The 18,358-nt window shown below is 44.4% G+C and overlaps 1 protein-coding gene across 5 annotated transcripts in view; it reads right to left on the minus strand.

Annotated features, from left to right (window-relative positions):
* The window catches only part of DCLK1 (doublecortin like kinase 1), a 343,799-nt gene extending 326,707 nt beyond the window's left edge, over nucleotides 1-17,092 (minus strand). For 2 of the 5 annotated variants that reach the window (XM_027064681.2, XM_027064682.2), the window contains exons 1-2: nucleotides 16,834-17,086; nucleotides 11,401-11,795 (exon numbers count right to left, since the gene is read on the minus strand). In XM_027064681.2, coding sequence (XP_026920482.1) covers nucleotides 11,401-11,776 — 376 coding nt within the window. In that variant the 5' untranslated portion in view covers nucleotides 11,777-11,795; nucleotides 16,834-17,086. Of the gene's footprint in view, nucleotides 1-11,400; nucleotides 11,796-16,833 lie in introns of all 5 variants that reach the window. The other 3 variants (XM_027064683.2, XM_027064680.2, XM_027064684.2) reach the window with 3 other exon arrangements.
* Nucleotides 17,093-18,358: the final 1,266 nt, after the last annotated feature.

Consider the following 18,358-nt stretch of genomic DNA (forward strand, 5'->3'; position numbering starts at 1 on the left):
TCTTCCATGGAAGTCACTCATAATATAATAGTACATAAAAATAAGCTTACAGAAAATAAAATTTGAATGTGTATGTCAGGCCTATGGAAAATGTCAAGTTCTTAAATTCAAAGCAACAGAAAAATAACATAAAGAAAAAAAATTGAGAGATCCAAAATTTTACATTTACAACTGATATAAACGAAAAGTGGGGAAACTAAAATAAAAAAGAGAAAACAGACTAAGGATCTACACAGAACAACGGGTTACTATAATGTGCAAAGCTTATTATAATTCACAAAAATGTAAGGTACTAAAATATATGACAAAGGATAAAAACAAAATAAAATAGAAATAGAAAACACCACTAGGGACATTATAAATTGATAACCCTTTTTGAAAGCAACATGGCCCCTTGTATTTGGAACCCCAAAAATATATATTCTCATTGCTAAAAATTTCTCCTAAGTACATCACAGAGTAACAAATAACAAAATTGCAATAGATATGTACAGCACTTGCCATAAAAACTAAAAATTAAATACCAACTCCTAAGTCTTTAATAATAAGTACAAAATCTGAATTTGCCATTCTGGGGAGTGAAAACAATCCTAAGTCGTGAGCTTGTTTTCAAAAGAGCTTAGAAAACAAGATGTGTGGGGTGCCTGGGTGGTTCAGTCAGTTGAGCAGTTGAGTGTCTGATTTCGGCTCAGGTCATGATCTCACAGTTCATAAGTTCGAACCCCGCGTCAGGCTCTGTGCTGACAGCTCAGCTTGGAGCCTGCTTCAGATTCTGTGTCCCCTTCTCTTTCTGTCTCTCCCCTGCCCATATTCTGTCTGTCCGTCTCTCTCTCTCTCTCTCTCTCTCTCTCTCTCTCTCTCAGAATAAATAAAACATCAAAAAGAAGAAAAGAAAGCAAGATGTGTAGGGGCACTTGGCTGGCTCATTTAAGTGTCCGACTTCTGCTCAGGTCATGATCATGTGGTTCATGAGTTCAAGCCCTGCACTGGGTTCTCTGCTGTCAGCAAAGAACCCGCATCAGATCCTCTGTCTCTCTCTCTCTCTCTCTGTCTCTCTCTCTGCCCATCCCTGACTTGCTGTCTCTCTCAAAATAAATAAATAAATAAACTTAAAAAAATCTTAAAAAATGAAAAGAAATCAAGATGTGTATGAAAAGATTTCACAAGGCAGTAAGTGATAATTGCTAAATACGTGGTCGAGGCAACCCTAACTCAGAAGAGAAAGAAATCACTTCTCACTTCCCACTGAGTGACCAATAAAGAAGAAATGGAACTCATGGTGACCTCAGAAGTGGGGGTAAGATTCTTCACTAGAGAAAAGAAAGAGGACAGCATTTCAGATAAAATAAAACTAATAATACGCTCTACTACACAGTACAGCCAAGGGATAGTCTGTGAGATATTAATATGTCTTTCTCAAAAGACCCAGGTTTCAGAAAGCTCCCATTGGTTTCAGCGTGAGGGAAGGGCTGGAGGTAGGACACAGGGAGAGAGAAGTCGAGAAAGCTACTATAACAGACCAGGAGAGGAGATGGAGAATTGACCTTCACACCTCTGCACTGGGGGCAGAGAGAAGCGGATGCAAGAGGAATACTTAGCAGATAGACTCGACTGACTAGACGGCAGAGACTGGCAACTGTCTGGATGTGGGACCCAAAGGAATCAGAGTCACATGATGAAAATGAAATGATAACATTGAAACTTCCATTTTGGTTGACTTCCCAAGTACCGCGATAGGTAAAATAAGAGGGGAACCAGGTTTGGACTCGATGCTAAGGAAAGAAATTCATTTGGTTGTTCACATACTAAATTTGAAGTTCCTAGGAGCCAACCAGTTGAAGATTTCCAGCAAGCAATTAGAAATATAAGCCTGGAGTTTGGAAGGAGATGCATGTGACAGCTGCAGAGATGGAACTGAAGAAAACGTTCTGGGAAACCACGCCCAGCTGGACTAGAAGAAACCCAGGGCAACACCAGTCTTCAAAGAGTGCCCAGAAATGGAGGAGCCGCTGAAGGGAACAAAGACAAATCAGGTGCCTGGAGCCATGGAAACTGAAAGCTGGTGAGTGTGTGGCTGGAAGAGAACCAGACATCAGCATCCAATGCTCCAGGCACATCACTGAGGATAAGGATTCCTAAGAGATCACTGGCCTGGCCACTAAAAGGCCACATGTGGCTCTATAATGGCCACTTTCGTTCAGTAGTGATACTGGCTACTTTCATTCATCCATTCATCCATCTATCCATCCATTCATTCTCTTTCCTCTTTCTTCCCATAATATATTGAGTACTTACAACTACCATGCTGGGCAGTAAGGACACCAATGGTTCCCTGAGTTCTTGAGACTTTGATATAAAATGAACAAGTATATTACAGTGTCATGATGCTAATTAAGGAGCTGAAGTATGATTGCAAGTTGAGGAAGTATAGACAGCATATACTAATATTTCTTACCACAGAGCTCTGGGTTTGAGAGGCCAGAAAGACCAAGGCAAGAATGTTTGAGATTGTGGGAGATTTGTGCATCTGTCGGCTGAGGGATGAGGGTGGAGACACTACCGGCAGAACAGGTTATTTGAATGTCTGCCATGTAGCAGATCCTGTGCTAACCCATGCTATTTAACCTGCAATCCTCAACACAACCCTATCAGCGAAGTATTAGCACACCACTTATCAGAGGGCACAATGAGGCACAGAGAGATAGGCAGCTGGCTCAAGGTCACATGGCTGGCAAAGGTGGAGCCAGGGTTCAAGTCAGGTGGTCTGACTCCAGAAGCATAACTTAACCACAACATCATTATGCACCCTCAGGAGGGCACCCATCTTACAGTCCTCGCAGGAGAAAAAGGGAAGCCGGGAGACAGCACAGCACAAGCAGAGCACAGCCAAGCTCACTGCTGAGCGTATCAACGGGTAATAAGAGACACGGCCAGAAGAGAAGGAAGGGCAGAAGAAGGGCCACTGAGAGAAATACATGCAACATTGTGGGCTGTATTCCATACGTAAGTGGAGAGCCATTGTGAAGCAAAGGTATGGCACAAAGTGGTTTGTCTGTGGCCAGGTTTACATAGGCAGGAAAACTAGTTTAAAGACTATTGTATGGGACATATGCGTGTCCTAAAGGATTTGACCTAAGAGAGGCTACAGAATGGAAAAGCAAGAAGGTGCCTGAGTAGTTCAGTTGGTTAAGTGTCTGACTTCAGCTCAGGTCATGATCTCACAGATGGTTTGTGAGTTTGAGATCTGCATCAGGCTCTGCATAGACAGCACAAGCCTGCTTCGGATTCTCTGTCTCCCTCTCTCTCTCTGCCCCTCCTCTGCTCATGCTGTCTCACTCTCTCTCTTTCTCTCTCTCTCTCTCTCTCAAAAATAAATATTTAAAAAAAGGAATGGCAAAGCAGGGACAAATACAGATTCCATAAAGAAGACAAAAACATTGAAAAAGAAAAACTAAGACATGTATTTTTAGCTCCAAAGCCTATTGTAATAGTACAGGGAAGAGATGACAAGTTTCAAGTGGTAGGAAGATGAGGAGTTATTATTTAATTTTTTAAATGTTTTTACATCTTTCAGATTTTCTACAATGCTCACTGTGTAAAAATGTATCACTCTGGCAGTAAAAAAATAGTAATATTGTGATGAGGACTTGAAAACTATAATAATGATGGTGGAAAGGACAAACTGAAGAAACATCTTAAGCAAGATCAACAAAATTTAGTAACAGCTTGTATTTGAGGGTGAAGAAGAGAAGTCAAGGGGGATGTTAAGTTATACGGCAATACGATTTCACAAGATCCAGAATATGAGAAGAGGAATAAACTCTGGGTAATGGAAAAGAATGAGGTCACATTTATGCATGTTAAGTTTGAAAGGACTAAGGACAAGAGTATCAGTTCAATATATCCAGGTGCTGGGAGTGCAGAAGAAAGGTCTTATTATTATTTGGGAGAAATGGGCCTTAAGAGTGGTTAACATAATCAGACTTGATGACATCATAGTAGATCTAAAGACAAGTAAGTGTTGGTCATCTAAGGGTGAGAAAAGTAAAGAAGGAAATCGCAAATCACCATTAGAACATCACCACAACAATTACTGTAGACAAATCCACGAGTAAATGCCAAAATTCATGAGCAAAAGCTTAAGGAGAAGCAAGACATTCACGGAGCCTCAAACTTTCTCCCCCAAATATTTATTAGCTACAAAGGGAAAAATAGTAACTTTAGAGTGAAGGACACTGGCAAATACCACCTTAACCAACTTATCATGGTTAATCTCACCAGTAATAAGACACAGCAACATCCTGTACCCTGAAATGATGCACTGAAAGGAACACAGCATCATTTCTGTGGAATTCTTGCCACAAAGAGATAACTTCAATCTAATCATCAGCTAAACCCAAACTGAAGGATGTTCTACGAAATAACTGACCAAAATGGCCAAGTCATTAGAGACCAGGAAAGACTGAAGAACTGTCACAGCGTGGCAGAGATGAAGGAGAGGTGACAACTAAATGCAATGTGTGGTTCTGGAACCAAAAATAAAAGGCCACTAGTGGAAAATTTGATGAAAGCTGAAAAAGGCCTGTAGTTTAGCTACTAGCATTGTTCCAAAGGTAATGGTACCATGGTTGTGTAAGATGTTCCATTATGGGAAGGGCATCTGGGAACTCCCTACCTTTATGACAATTGTATTAAGTCCACATTAATTTCAAAATAAAAACTTTTAAACATGAGTATGGTAGCCTAGAACAAGGTTAAATTGAACCTCTATCTCACACTAACATTTACTGATATGACATCCATTAGAATACTTCTTAAAATGAAAACGCAGGGCACCTGGGTAGCTCAGTGGGCTAAGCGTCCAACTCTTGATATTGGCTCAGGTCATGATCTCACAGTTCGTGAGTTTGAGCCCTGCGTCAGGCTCTGCACTGACAGCACGGAGCCTGCTTGGGACTCTCTCTCTCCTTCTCTCTCTCTGCCCCCCTCCCCTGCTTGCATGTGTTCTTTCTCTCTCTCTCAAAATAAATAAATAAATGTAAAAAAATTTTTTAATAAAATGAAAACATAAAAATACTAGAAGAAAATGAGGAAACTGGCTTTATAATTACAGAGTACAGAGAACCCAAGAGGCATGAAAATCAAGCCATGAATGAAAAGCCTGATACATTTGATCATTTCAGGTTTTTTTTTCAATCTGTATGGCAAAACAAAACACAGTAAACAATGTCACTAGATAAAGGACAATCTGGGAAAAATACTTTCAATAAATATCGCGAAGAGCTAGTATCTCTAAAAGGAAAAAGTCCAAAAAAATAAAAAAATAAAAGGAAAAAGTCCTACAAGTCAGTAAAAAATGGTAGGAAAATGGTCAAAAGCTATGAATAAAAGAAACAAATGCATTTTAATTATATGAAAAGATGAAAATTAAAACAATAGATACATGCTTTCGTCTTCATAAGAGTTGGCAAATAGCAAAACGTTACGCGAAACATTGTCTTGTTGAGGGTATAGGAAGACAGCCACTCTCATATGTTACTGGTAAGTGTGTAACTTGGTACCACATCTATGAAGAGGAATTTTGCAACAGCTCTTTAGACTTTAATACTTGTACCTCTCTATCCAGCTTGTACCTTTCTACTACTTCCGGGAATTTGTCCCACAAAGATTCTCCGACATGGATAGAAAACTTATACCTAAGGATATTCACTGCAAAACTGCATCTAAGAACAAAGGATTGGTCACAACCTAAATGCCCATCAATAAAAGACTGGCTACATAAATTAGGGCACGGTTGTATAAAGGAATACTATGAAGTCAGTAAAAAGAACATAGTAGTTCTAGATGTATGATATGACCTATTGTTAAGTGCACTGAGCAAGGAACAGAACTAGAAGCACAGTAAGTTACCTTCTGGATAAATGATAACGTATATCCTAACATGCACCGATATCTGAGATGATACTCAAAAATAAAAACAAGGGGCGCCTGGGTGACTCGGGCGGTTAAGCGTCCAACTTCGGTTCAAGTCACGATCTCACGGTTCATGGGTTTGAGCTCCACGTCGAGCTCTGCGCCGACAGCTCAGAGCCTGGAGCCTGCTTTGGATTCTGTCTCTCCCTCTCTCTGTGCCCCTCCCCTGCTTGTGCTCTCTGTGTGCGCGTCTCTCTCTCAAAAATAAATAAACATTAAAAAAAAACCTTTTAAACAATTAACAGTAACAAGAACTAGTGAACGGTTTGCTGTGGGGGAATTTGAGAGAGAGTATGTTTTCTAGCTCTTTAAGAATGAATTTCAAAAGTTTAATATAGCAGGGAGAGGCGCAGATATAAGAAGCCAGTGAATTAGAGAAACAAAGAAATCAATAACACCACATCAAGGGAAATAAAAATCTCCAGGAGAGCTGGGTGACCGGAAATCGTGGTTAGAGACTCCCTAACTGTGGGGTGAAGTGTGGATTTATTCCTGAAAGGTTCATTCTGATGGAGACTTGGGAACATCTCTTACACAGCAGCTCCAGAGTCAGACAGTATCTAGGGTAAAGTATGGGGGTCAAGGTGTGTGACAGCTGAGAAAGAAGGGCACTCATTTCTTATACATACATATCTGCTGTACAAATTAACTTACTTCTATCCAAAGGACAACATACCTGAATAGTATTTATGTTAATGCCTAAAGGAAACATCTTGGCCTTCTTTTACCAACATGGCACAAGATGTTAAAAGAATGCTTATTTAAGACAGCAGAAAGATTCATGGTTGCCAGGGGTTAGGGAGGGATGAAAAGATAGAGCACAGAGGATTTGTAGGGCAGTACAACTATTCTGCGTGATCCTACGATGCTTCATACATGCCATTACCCCTTCGGCAAAATTCACGGAACACACACGGTGCCAAGACTGAACTCCAATGTAAACTATGGACTTTTGATGATAATGATGTGTCCGGGTAGATTCATCAATTATAACAAGTGCGCCACTCCGATGACGACAGGGGACACTTGTTCATGAGTCATGACGGAGGGGTCTATGAGAAATATTTGTACCTTCTGCTCAATTTTGCTAAGAACCTTAAACTGCACTGCAAGTAAAGCCTATTTAAAAGTAGGTGGGGTGGCTCAGTCCGCTGAGCGTCTGAGTCTTGATTTTGGCTCCGGTCATGATCTCAGGGTTCCTAAGCTCGAGCCCCACCTCGGGCACTGTACTAACAATGCAGAGCCTGCTTGGACTTCTCTCTCTCCTCCTCTCTCTAACCCTCCCCCACACAAGATCGCATGCTCTCTCTCTCTCAAAATAAATAAACAAACTTAAAAAAAATAAAGTAGTGGGATGAGGCGCTTGGGTGGCTCAGTCAGTTAAGTGTCTGACTTCGGCTCAGGTCATGATCTCGCGGTTTGTGGGTTCAAGACCCCCATTGGGTTCTGTGCTGACAGCTTGGAGCCTAGAGCCTACTTCAGATTCTGTGTCCCCCTCTCTCTTTTTGCCTCTCCTCCACTCGCACTCTCTCTCTCAAAAAAAAATAAGCAAACATTAAAAAAAAATTTTTTAAGTGGAGTGGATGGCTATCCCTCAACACATACATTACTGATGCTTGAGGGTCTCATAAAGAAAAAAATCAATCAGTTAATTCTTGGGATCTATATTACATCTTTCTTCTAAGAATTTAAAGGTTTTAAATGTCATTCCTTCATTTATCTTCACAACATTTACACACCTATAGTGGAACATAAATAGTGTAAAATTTGGGGGAAAGAGGCAATATTGGGAATATGAGGCCAAGTTTCAAGGTAAACCACTTGCAGAAATAAGTCTACAATTCAACTTTCCTTATTAATTATCCTGACTTCTTCAATGTATTAAGGCCATTTTGAAGGCAAACAACTAAAATTGCCATCCATTGTCTGCTCTTACATATGTGTGTGCATGTGTGTGTGTGTGTATACATCCATGCATAGACAGACACACCTACAATCATACATAAACACACATACACACTCATCCATTTATACTTCAGGCAAAGAATCAGCTCTGTTGATGCTCTTTGAACAAATTTAGGCATAATCATCTGTGTATAATAATAATTTAAAAACAGTGCAGGGGCGCCTGGGTGGCTCAGTCAATTAAGCATCTTTGGCTCAGGTCATGATCTCACAGTTCTTGAGTTTGAGCCCTGGATCAGGCTCTCTCTCTCTGTCAGCACAGAGCCCATTTCAGAACCTCTGTCCACCTCTCACACTGCCCCTCCCCCGCCTGTGCTCTGTCTCTCAAAATACATAAATAAACTTAAAAAATAAAAACAAAAACAGTGCAAGTGACCCTGAGACTGTTAGAAATAAAGAAACTCACATATGTCATTGTAATTCAGAATTTCTAGTATGAGATGAGAAAGAACAGACTTAAAAAAAAAAAAAACAATTAGAAGTCAAATACACTTGTCACTGCATCCACTAAAAGGATTTAATTTAAAACTCAAACATCAGCATATTGGAAGGGGAAATGAGAAGCTAATAACATGCATTGACGTTTACATAAAATTAGTATGTAAAGTGAGAGATATGAACGTAATGATGAATATGAAGTAACGGTTTGCATTTTAACAGACTAAGCAAAAATGTAATTGACAAAGAGGCCAATCTAAATGAATTTCCAGCTACTTCAACACTAAGTGCAGCTGCATGCTGGCAGTATTATAAATGAGAAAAAAAAAAGTCTGTTTAAACTGGATTTTTAAAAAATGCAGCCAATATGTGAACTTACACACTGTACCGAAGTTATCATTCATTCAATCAGAAAAAGGAATTTTTTCCCAAAAAGTAAATTTTTAACATCAGAATAATCAATCTGCAGTTGCTTTATATCGATTGAAGAGAAGAGCATTTGGAGGTAAGTGAAAATACTAAAGTGTTGCTGGGAGCTGTATCTGTCATTCCTGGAATTAAGTCAAGGTTAAAAACATTTGTTTTCAAGAAAAATCTAATACTATAAAATTTCATTTGAAAGCCACTAAGAATACCCCACTTGGTATCTCATTTGTGGCAGTTATAAGCTCAAGCTCGGGCACCAGCTATCCCAGGTTCAAATCCTAACTCTACCATTTCTTGCTGTGTGACCTTGAGCAAGGTCTTAGTAGAAGGATGGTAACAGTGCCTAGCTCCTGGGATCACTGTGAAAATTAAATGTATTCATATATGCAAGACAGACGCTCCAGAACTGTGAGCGGTCATTACTCTCAGGATAGCAGTCTCTTAGAGAGGGCATTCTTGTGTTAAAAAAATGGACAAAGAAGATGGTGGCGAGCATTCCATGATCTTCCTGGTCCTTGTACGTAAAGAACTGTTGGTTCCCATCTCTCACACCTTCTCCTCGGTGGATGGGGATCACGGGAATATCTGTGGCCACTTCTCAGTAAAGATCAATTCTGGAAGGGAACCTGACTGAAACACACCTCCCCCACCCCACAGCTGCTGCACAAGGGACGCTAGACCCAGTGAGGAGCCAGGCCCGGCTGTCTTAAAATGTGTTTCGAGATGTTGGCATATTTTCTCTGTATCACCATCAGTCCTCAGAGGGGTGGTTTGATGACTGATCATGCACCTGACTTTGCATTTCACCTTTATCCAGATCCTTCAGAATAGCCCCCCAAATGTTTTATTTAGCCCCGTATTTTCCAAGGTCAGGAAAAGGACAGGGCACAAAAAGCAAAGCCGATGCAGAAAGATTTCACGTTCACTCTTCCCCTTTAATTTACTGAAAGTGCCAGCTTCTGAATAGAAGGAAGAAGGCCAAGTCTACAGGCATCTTGGCAGGGTGACGAGTCACTGAAAAGAGATGTGAATTCCCACATAATAAACACACCAAGCCCAGGCTCTCCACACCCTCTCAAGTCCAGTCATACTGCGACTGGACTGGCACCCCTGCCAGCAGGTCAAGGGAAGGAAAACGGGAGGAAGACACAAGACGCCCTCAGCCTTAAAACACATACAAACTCTGGTTCCAGACGAGGGCAAGAGGGCTCGCCTGTGTGCCATTAAGGGGACAGGGGCCCCAAACCCCCAGCTACCTGCACAAGACAGGGAGGGTATTATGTGCATGGCATTCCTCCAGGATCCAGTAAGACAGCGGGCCCGGGCAGACATATCTGGAGTGGAGATGAGCGCAGGGTGAAGTCAAGCACTTCCAAACCTCTACATTTCCTTTCCCGTCTTCCTCTGTGCTGAGGGCTACTTCATCACGACCCTGACAACTCAGACTTAGGAATTCCCACTCTCCAGAGATCAGTCAGCCTCGTTTACACCTTAGCATGAATGTAACCCGTTATTTCTCTCCAAGTCATTTTACTTGGTTTGTGATTTCTTTTTTTTTTTTTTAATGTTTATTTATTTTTGAGAGAGAGAGAGAGAGACAGACAGAGCATGAGCGGAAAAGGAGCAGAAAGAGAGGGAGACACAGGATCCAAAGCAGGCTCCAGGCTCTGAGCTGTCAGCACAGAGCCCGACACAGCGCTTGAACTCACAAATGGGGAGATCAGGACCTGAGCCAAAGCCGGAAGCTTAACCAACTGAACCACCCAGGGGCTTCTTTGCTTGTGATTTCTAAGGTGCCGCTCCGGCTTTCTGTGCCGCTCCCGTGGCGTTGGGACTGAAGCAAGTGTACCTATTCTGCTTGCACAAGACACCACACCTCATCCAGGGACTAAAACGGTCTCATTTCCACATGAAATGTCTAAAACAGATAATTACTGTTAACCTAAATTCAACTTCAAGAAACAATAAACTGAACAGATTCATTCCTTTATATTCTCAGGTACCCCAGAAAGACAAGAATCCTTTAAACTCAAAAGGAAGCACCATATGAGAAAGAGATGCCAGAAAACCTAATTTTTAGTGCAGTATCAACACTACCTTACCATGTGACCATAGACATGTCACTCGAATTTTCTAGGCCTCAGTCTCCAGTGACAGAATTAATGGGCTTGCTACCTACATAAGGTTCCCTTCTACTCAAAACTTTCACGATCCATTAGGTATTTTCAGTTCAAGTAATTTCAGACAGCAAAAGTTCATTTGCATCTAGAAATGAATACGAACGATGTGATTCAAAATTTAAAAACAGGCTTTTAAAATTAATGTAGCATGGGTATGAGAAAAGAAACAGAGAATGCGGGAGAATTAAGACACCTTTTCCCTCAGTCCATCGCTATAAGAAGCCTGACCTAATAACATTAGCGGGGTTTTTTTCTTCCTTTTTCCACTACAGTACAGCAAAGTGAACTCCCAGATCTGTGAAACATAAGGGTCAGAGCTGAATGAGGCTGATGTGTCTTAGCGATCAAGTGAGGTGCCTAGAACAATGCGGAAACCTGAGAAAGCATCCTCTAGGGTCCCTTGGGAGTTCGCGCTCACCTTCCACCAGTTGGTCCAGGCTGGAAATCTTCTTGAGCCCATCAATGGTGTAGATCGTTCTCACTCCCTGGGGCAAATTCACGTTATCCGACAGAGTTCGGGTCAAGTCAGCCAGCAGGGCCTCAAAGGATCGGAAGCGGTCTGGAGAGATGGCATACACAATCCCTTTGAAGTATCGATCTCCGTTTCGATAGAAACGAACTTTCTTGGCCTTCTTCTCAGAGCTGAGGGTCTGCAGCGTGCGGGTTCGGTAGAAGCTGCAGTGGGCGCTGTGCGTTGGGCTCGGCAGCCCATTCACCCGCGACCCTCTGCTGTATCTCTGCGCCTTGTCCCGCTCGTCAAAGTGCTCCAGCTCCATATCTCTGCCGAAGGACATGATGGAGTTAAAGTGGAACCTAGGAGGCACAGAAGGAAAAAAAAAAAAACAAAAAAAAAACAGAGACACATACTGATGTTATTTTAAGACCATGATTTGAAAGGCTCAGCTCCAGAGCAGCTGGTGGAAATATCGCTGCAGTTGATGATATATTTAATATGAGTTATCAAGTTGGAAGAGAAGGAAGACAACGAAGAAGTAGAAGAGGCAGCCTCTGCGGAAACAGCTTATTAATCAACCCCAGGTTCATTAGAAACAGCTCCTATGTATTGACCACCTATTGGGTTCTGGACAGCTGTTATTTCCAAGTCACAACAAACCCTTCCAAGGACTATTATCCCTATTTACAGATGAATAAAATGAGGCACAGAAAAATGTCTTCAGGTCCTACAGTTGGGAAATGCTTGAACCGAGACCTCCCACCCACATTTGCTGGGCTACAAAGCCCAAACCTCCCTACCATGTGCTCACTCTGGTGGGAGAGGGAAGATAAGCTTTCATATTACACAGGGCTAAAGATAGTAGTGGTGGTGGGCCAGGAAACAAAAGAGGCGGTCAGCATTTAACAGTCACATCATAAACTTCTCATGCAGCTTTGCACTCCCCCTGGCCAGATGGAGAGCAAACTGAATCAATCCCTGGGTTCTAACAACTGAAGATTTTCCAACACATTCATATATTAGATAGCAGCGTTTTCTAAAAGTGATTTCACCGTAACTCCTTTACTGACATTTAGTGCTTCAGATAAGTTGGGTTAAAAAAAAAGAAGAAAAAGGAGGAGGAGGAAGAGAAGAAGAGGAAAAAGAAGAACAAGAAGGGAGAAAAGTTACTTCTTGGGAGGGCTCTGCCTCTCCTTCCACTTTGTCTTTGCCGCTGAGAGAACAGGAGCTTAGAGATGCTGAGCAAGTACATTCCTCAAGGTGACACAGCTAGTCTAGGACCAAGTCTGGATCAACATCTTTAAGCCTCACTTCCTCAACTACACATGGGGAAGCTAATCATACCTACCTTAAGTATTAATACCTGAAGCACTTGGGAGAGTGTCTAGCATGAGATAAGTATTAATGCTGTTTATTAATAAAATCTGCTTTTCTCTTAACTCTGTCACAGAAACAACTAGTAGGAAAAGAATCTCCCCCTTTTCTGGTAAGGAAAAGCTCCTTATGGATCTGCCTGATTTTCACCTTATGACCTTCTGAAAGGTATATGCTTGTACCCTCACGGTCCCCATTTTACTTTCTTTTTTTTTAATTTTTTTAATGTTTATTTATTTTTGAGACAGAGAAAGACAGCACGAGCAGGGGAGGGGCAGAAAGAGAGGGAGACACAGAATCTGAAGCAGCTCCAGGCTCTGAGCTATCAGCACAGAGCCCGACACAGGGGACAAACCCATGAACCGCTAGATCATGACCTGAGCCAAAGTCGGACCCTTAACCGACTGAGCCACCCAGGTGCCCCTAGTTCCCGTATTACTTTCTATGGAGCCCTGTCATCAGCAAGCTGCCTGTGGGATCAATTCATCCTTGCTAAGAGGTTAGCTGATAAAGGCCTGTGGCCTAACCTTGCAGGGGATCCATATTTTAACAGAATGATCTAGAAAGCATTCAGAAGAAAGTTTTGATGACAAAATTTCAGGCATGATGAAACACAATATAAGGGAAAGGGAAAATCTGGGGCAAGAACCTTAGGAGTGCTCTCCAAATCCCACCCAATAGACAAGGTTGCCTTTCTGAAGGTCAATCCAGCCTCCCTGACCTTTCCTCAACCCTCAGTAAACTAACCTCTGGTCTATTCAGAGTGGCTAAAAATTCATGTTTAAAAGCAGTGCTAGGGATTGTGCACTCCTGAAATGAAGTGGAAAAAGCTAATGTTTATTGAATGTCTATGATGTGGCTGACACTATTATTCAGCAATCAATTATTGTGTAATCTGCTAAAAATTCCCTTCTAAACCTCACAATAATCCATTGAGGTCAGTAATACTATTACGATTGAAGGTGAGGATAGGATATATCTATCCTGGGTCCCAGAGTTATCATAATTGAGGGAGTTGGGATTTGAACCTGGGTTTACTCTGACTGACTCGGAAGCTGGCACTCCCTCCTTTCTACCCCATGTGATAGGTCTTCGAGGCCAGACTCCCTGAGATCCTCCCTATATCCATTCATCCATGTAAAGTAGGGGTTTTTTTAAAATAGCCCTGTGACCTTGGGGAGGTCATTCTGCGGAAGGCCCCATTTCCAGACAGAGTGGGTAGTGGTCACCTGGCCTCTATTATCTTCACTTGCTCAGGATTCCATTGCTGACCCCAATGGGGGCCAGGGTGTGATTCAAATCTGGACTGATGAGCAGTTCAGTATATTTTTTCCTACGAATATGAAAAAAACTACCTCAGGCCTCTTAATAACTCATAATAGTCTAAATTTGTATCTTCCAGAAAAAGTTATAGCATACGTAGGTAGATACGAATCAGTTTCGTTGATTTCGAAGTTGGATAACTTTGAAACAGTGATCACTTGATATCTAGTTCTTCAGGCAACTAGTAACTGAGTAACAGAACCAATACTTTGTCCATGGTATCACAACTGCTCCTACTGTTTGGTCTCTTCTCAAAAGGAGCTCTTTTGTCTTCCAAAAAGGGGTGTTTGTATGGGGGGAGGGGACAATGGGGCACCATGCTAACTCACTAAGCTCTTCAAACTTCATATATTATAGAGGCCAATTTGGCTTTTGAAGTTTCTGTTTTATTTGTTTCTTTATTTTTCAATTTTTTTTAAGTTAGAGCAAGAGAGAGAGTGGGGGAGAGGCAGAAAGAGGAGAGAGAATCACAAGTGGGCTCCATGCTGTCAGCACGGAGCCCAATGTGGGGCTCAAACTCACAAACTGTGAGATCATGACCTGTGCCGAAGTTGGACACAACCAACTGAGCCACCCAGCTGCCCCTATTTTTAAAGGCAATAATCAATCTTCCAACCCTAGAGGTTTCCTCACAAATCTATACAAACCAAGCAGGACCATAGCGAAGGATGACACAATTGTGTCACCAGTGTGCTGATGTAGTCTGAAGGGGCTTTAATCTAGTGATTCACAATTTGCAAAAGCCAAATAATTTGGCAACTGATGGAAGTCCCTAGAGGAATCAGAAATAGAAAAAACTAAAATGGAAAAAAAAAGTTGATTTTATTTGTCTGTTTCCTCAAACTTGATCATACATTCAACCAGGACAAGTACCACATCTTTGACTTCCTTTCACTGAGCCTGCCCAAAAGTCAGCAATGATGTTGGCGACAAAGAAAAACCGCACTCGGAGTGAAATCATTTTCAAGGCTACAGCTACCACTAACTGGATGGCAAAAACCACACTACACACTAATGTTCCAGTAATCATGTGCGGCATCAAAAGAGGTGTTCCTTCTCCTGTCTTGGCTGCCTCAGCTCTTCAACTGGCTCGGTCATATATTTGAAACAAGGGGTCCTGAAGAAGAGTCACTGGGCTTCCACAGGTCCTTGCTTTCTGCACAGGAAGACTGCCAAAGCACAGAGACACAGGTTCACAGACCGTAGGTAGCTAGAGGCCTGGGTACACATGTGTCACGGTACCAAGAAGGGAAACCACACCGCCCTGGCCACAGAGATCATAGACACTTGGGAGGGGAAAGATGGGGCCGGCTCTTCTCAGAGATATTCTATAAACACTGCCATCCCAAGAAATCAGCACCCTCAATTGTCTTCTGTGGGATTTCTCACCATTTTGAGGAAACTCTGTGCTCCTCCTTCTCTAGAGGAGGACATGAGTTCCCATTTCAGAGATTTCCACAAACACACACACACCCACCCCAAGATATAATTTGGCATAAAGATGACCACATCTAAATAGATGCTGGAGCTGTAAGTCCCAAGGCATATTTTGCCGGTGGGATTAGGATGCAGGTGGATGGGCAGGTATGGACTAAGAGGCACACACATACCTTCAGAGTACACGCATCATGCTGGACACAGATCGCACAGGATGTGTGCCAATCTTTTATAATGTTCCTGCAGATAACCCCTCTCGAAATCCCTTCTCAATGGCCTTCATGTGACATTTCACACCTAAAAGACTGTCCTACTTTCCTTTCCAGTGGAAAGGTGATATATTTAGGAACATTCATAAAGCGTATTCACGAAACACCCTGCAGTGTGGCCGCTGAACGCGTGTGCACCATAATCTGGACACACACTCACAGGTGTGGAGAGGGAGCCGGTTTGAATGAAACCTTTCATTTGCTCCATCTCTTACAAGCATTTCCTTGCTAAATCCAGCAGTGATTCCGCGCAAACCTGGTTTTCAAAAGCAGCCTCTTTTGTGGGGCAATGCAGGGCTGTGCGTGCGCTCCCGCTAGGAGGAAAATGCCATTTCCTCTCCGCATGCTTTTAGCACTGCAGGTACTAATTTCTACAGGAGGCAGGCTCGCTGTCCCCGAAGGAACTTGAGACCCTGTAAATGTACTCGCAACACCCACACTGCAGCCACCCACCACGCACAGATCGCCCCATCTTCACGCACACAACCCTCCCGGGCACACGGGAAAGCACACACACAATAAGAGGCCTGGCCAGGCCACTCCTTCTAGGCGCAGACTTGGTCTTCGCTCGGCGGCCGGTTCTGACAATGACAAACACCTCGCCCAGCTCCTCCGCCCTGGCTCTCCATCTCCACTAACAACGTGGCGAAAAGCCTGGCGGGGAGGGGGGGGGGGGGACGGGGGAGAGCTCGCCCTACTCCCCATTTTAAGCCCGGTGGCACCAGACAAAAGAGGCAGGTGCCAGCAGCCCCGGAGCCGCCCCTACAAACCGTCCCCGGCCGGGGCCAGTCTGGCCAGGGCCGGGCAGCGCCTTTCGAGGAACTGCGGGCGGGGTGGCGGCGGCGGGCCGAGGGGGGCGCCCGCCCTGCCCTCCGCGCCCCGGGCTACCTCGGCGCCCCGCGGCTGCGGGAAGAGCAGGCGCCGCGAGCCCCCGGCGGGGCCCCCGGCCAACCCTGCCCGCGGCTCCCTTCCCCAGCAAAGGCAAACCACGCACCGGTCCGCGGAGAGACGCCGCCGGGGGTCTTTGTGGCCGCGCTCGGGGCCGCCTCCTGGTGCTGTCCTCACCCGGCTGGGCGCGGCCGGGGCTGCGGGGCTGCGGGGCGGCGGCGGGGCCGGGACTGGGCTGCAGCAGCTGCTGGAGCGCGGGCGTCTCGGCTGCAGCCGCTAGCGCGGGGATGTGCCTCGGCCGGTTCTCATTGAAATGCGGCGCTTCGCACAGCCTCGCTCCAGCCTCTCTCCGGAGGAGGGCGGCGGCGGCGGCGGGCGCGCTCCCTTTTCTTGTGGCTCACTGGCTCACACGCCCTCCCCGCTCCGTCCTTCCCCTCCTCCGCGTGCGCGCTCCGGCGCCCCCGCCCTTCTTGGCCGGGCGCACCCACCACGGCTGCGCCCGGGGTCCGCCCCCTCCCCGCGCCCTCTGTGACCGCAGCGACCTCGGTGCAGCTGGCTTGAACAAACCCCCAGACCTCCCCCATTCCTCGGGAGTGGTTGTCTGGAGATAGGGGAAGATCGGATGGGGGCCTGGGGACAGAGGAAGAGAACGCGGAAGGGGCCGGGTCCGAGCCAGGAAAAGGGCGAGATGGAGAGGTGAGGGGTGGAGAGGTGAGAGGCGGCGCAGCGGTGAGGCCCCCTCCCTCAGGGGACACAAGGGAAACAGTTACTTCCTCCTCCCCCACCCCCGCACACACAGCCCCCCACACATACTTCACGATTTAACACTTGCCAGGATTATGGGAGCCAACGTGATCCACTCTCATCCCTCTTGTCCGAGAGGCATCCATGCACTTCCTCCAGGGAGGACCTACCCCCTACTCTCCCAGTCTACACACTGTAGTAGACCCTTCATTGGGAAGGACCAGATCTGTTCACAGACCCCACCAGTCATCTCCATTTGACCCCAGGACTCGAGTCACCCTTAAAATAGTGAACTCTGCTTAGGACCGAATATGTCACACTGGGCGCTTGATAACTTAAAGGCCAGGTTTCACTACTGGAGATCTGGGGGTTGCCAAAGCTAGCGGTCAGCACTGGAAAGCCCCATTAGCTCACCACAAGCCTTCCCTCCCGGGCAGGAATGTTCTCAGAACCCAGGCTGTTCACAGCTTCCTCCAGTGTTTGCACAAAAGCCCAGGGAGTGGGAACAGGTTGCTGACTTGTGAAACCTTAGCCGGCTTCACTGGGCAGCCTAAATTTTGATCCAGTTAATCTCCTTCAGTCAAGTTTCTTGGGACATGTATCTGTCCCACATATGCACACGTGTATTTTTCTCTCTTCAGCATGAAACTTTCCGTGGAAAATCAAAATTTTATTTTTCTCTTGCCCAGTGAGCCCAGTTACTTATTTGACTTCTTATTAATAAGAGCTAATCTGAAATATTTTCAAAGTATTATGTAAATACTAAATAATTACCATTTGTTATAAAATGCCACTCAAATGAGATACATGTTGCATATTCAACAAGTTGCTGCAATATTTATTTTTGAACTGTTTAATAGCCCAGGGATGTGGGTACATGAACTCAA

The sequence above is a fragment of the Acinonyx jubatus genome, chromosome A1 (assembly GCF_027475565.1).
Source record: "Acinonyx jubatus isolate Ajub_Pintada_27869175 chromosome A1, VMU_Ajub_asm_v1.0, whole genome shotgun sequence".
Lineage (NCBI taxonomy): Eukaryota > Metazoa > Chordata > Mammalia > Carnivora > Felidae > Acinonyx > Acinonyx jubatus.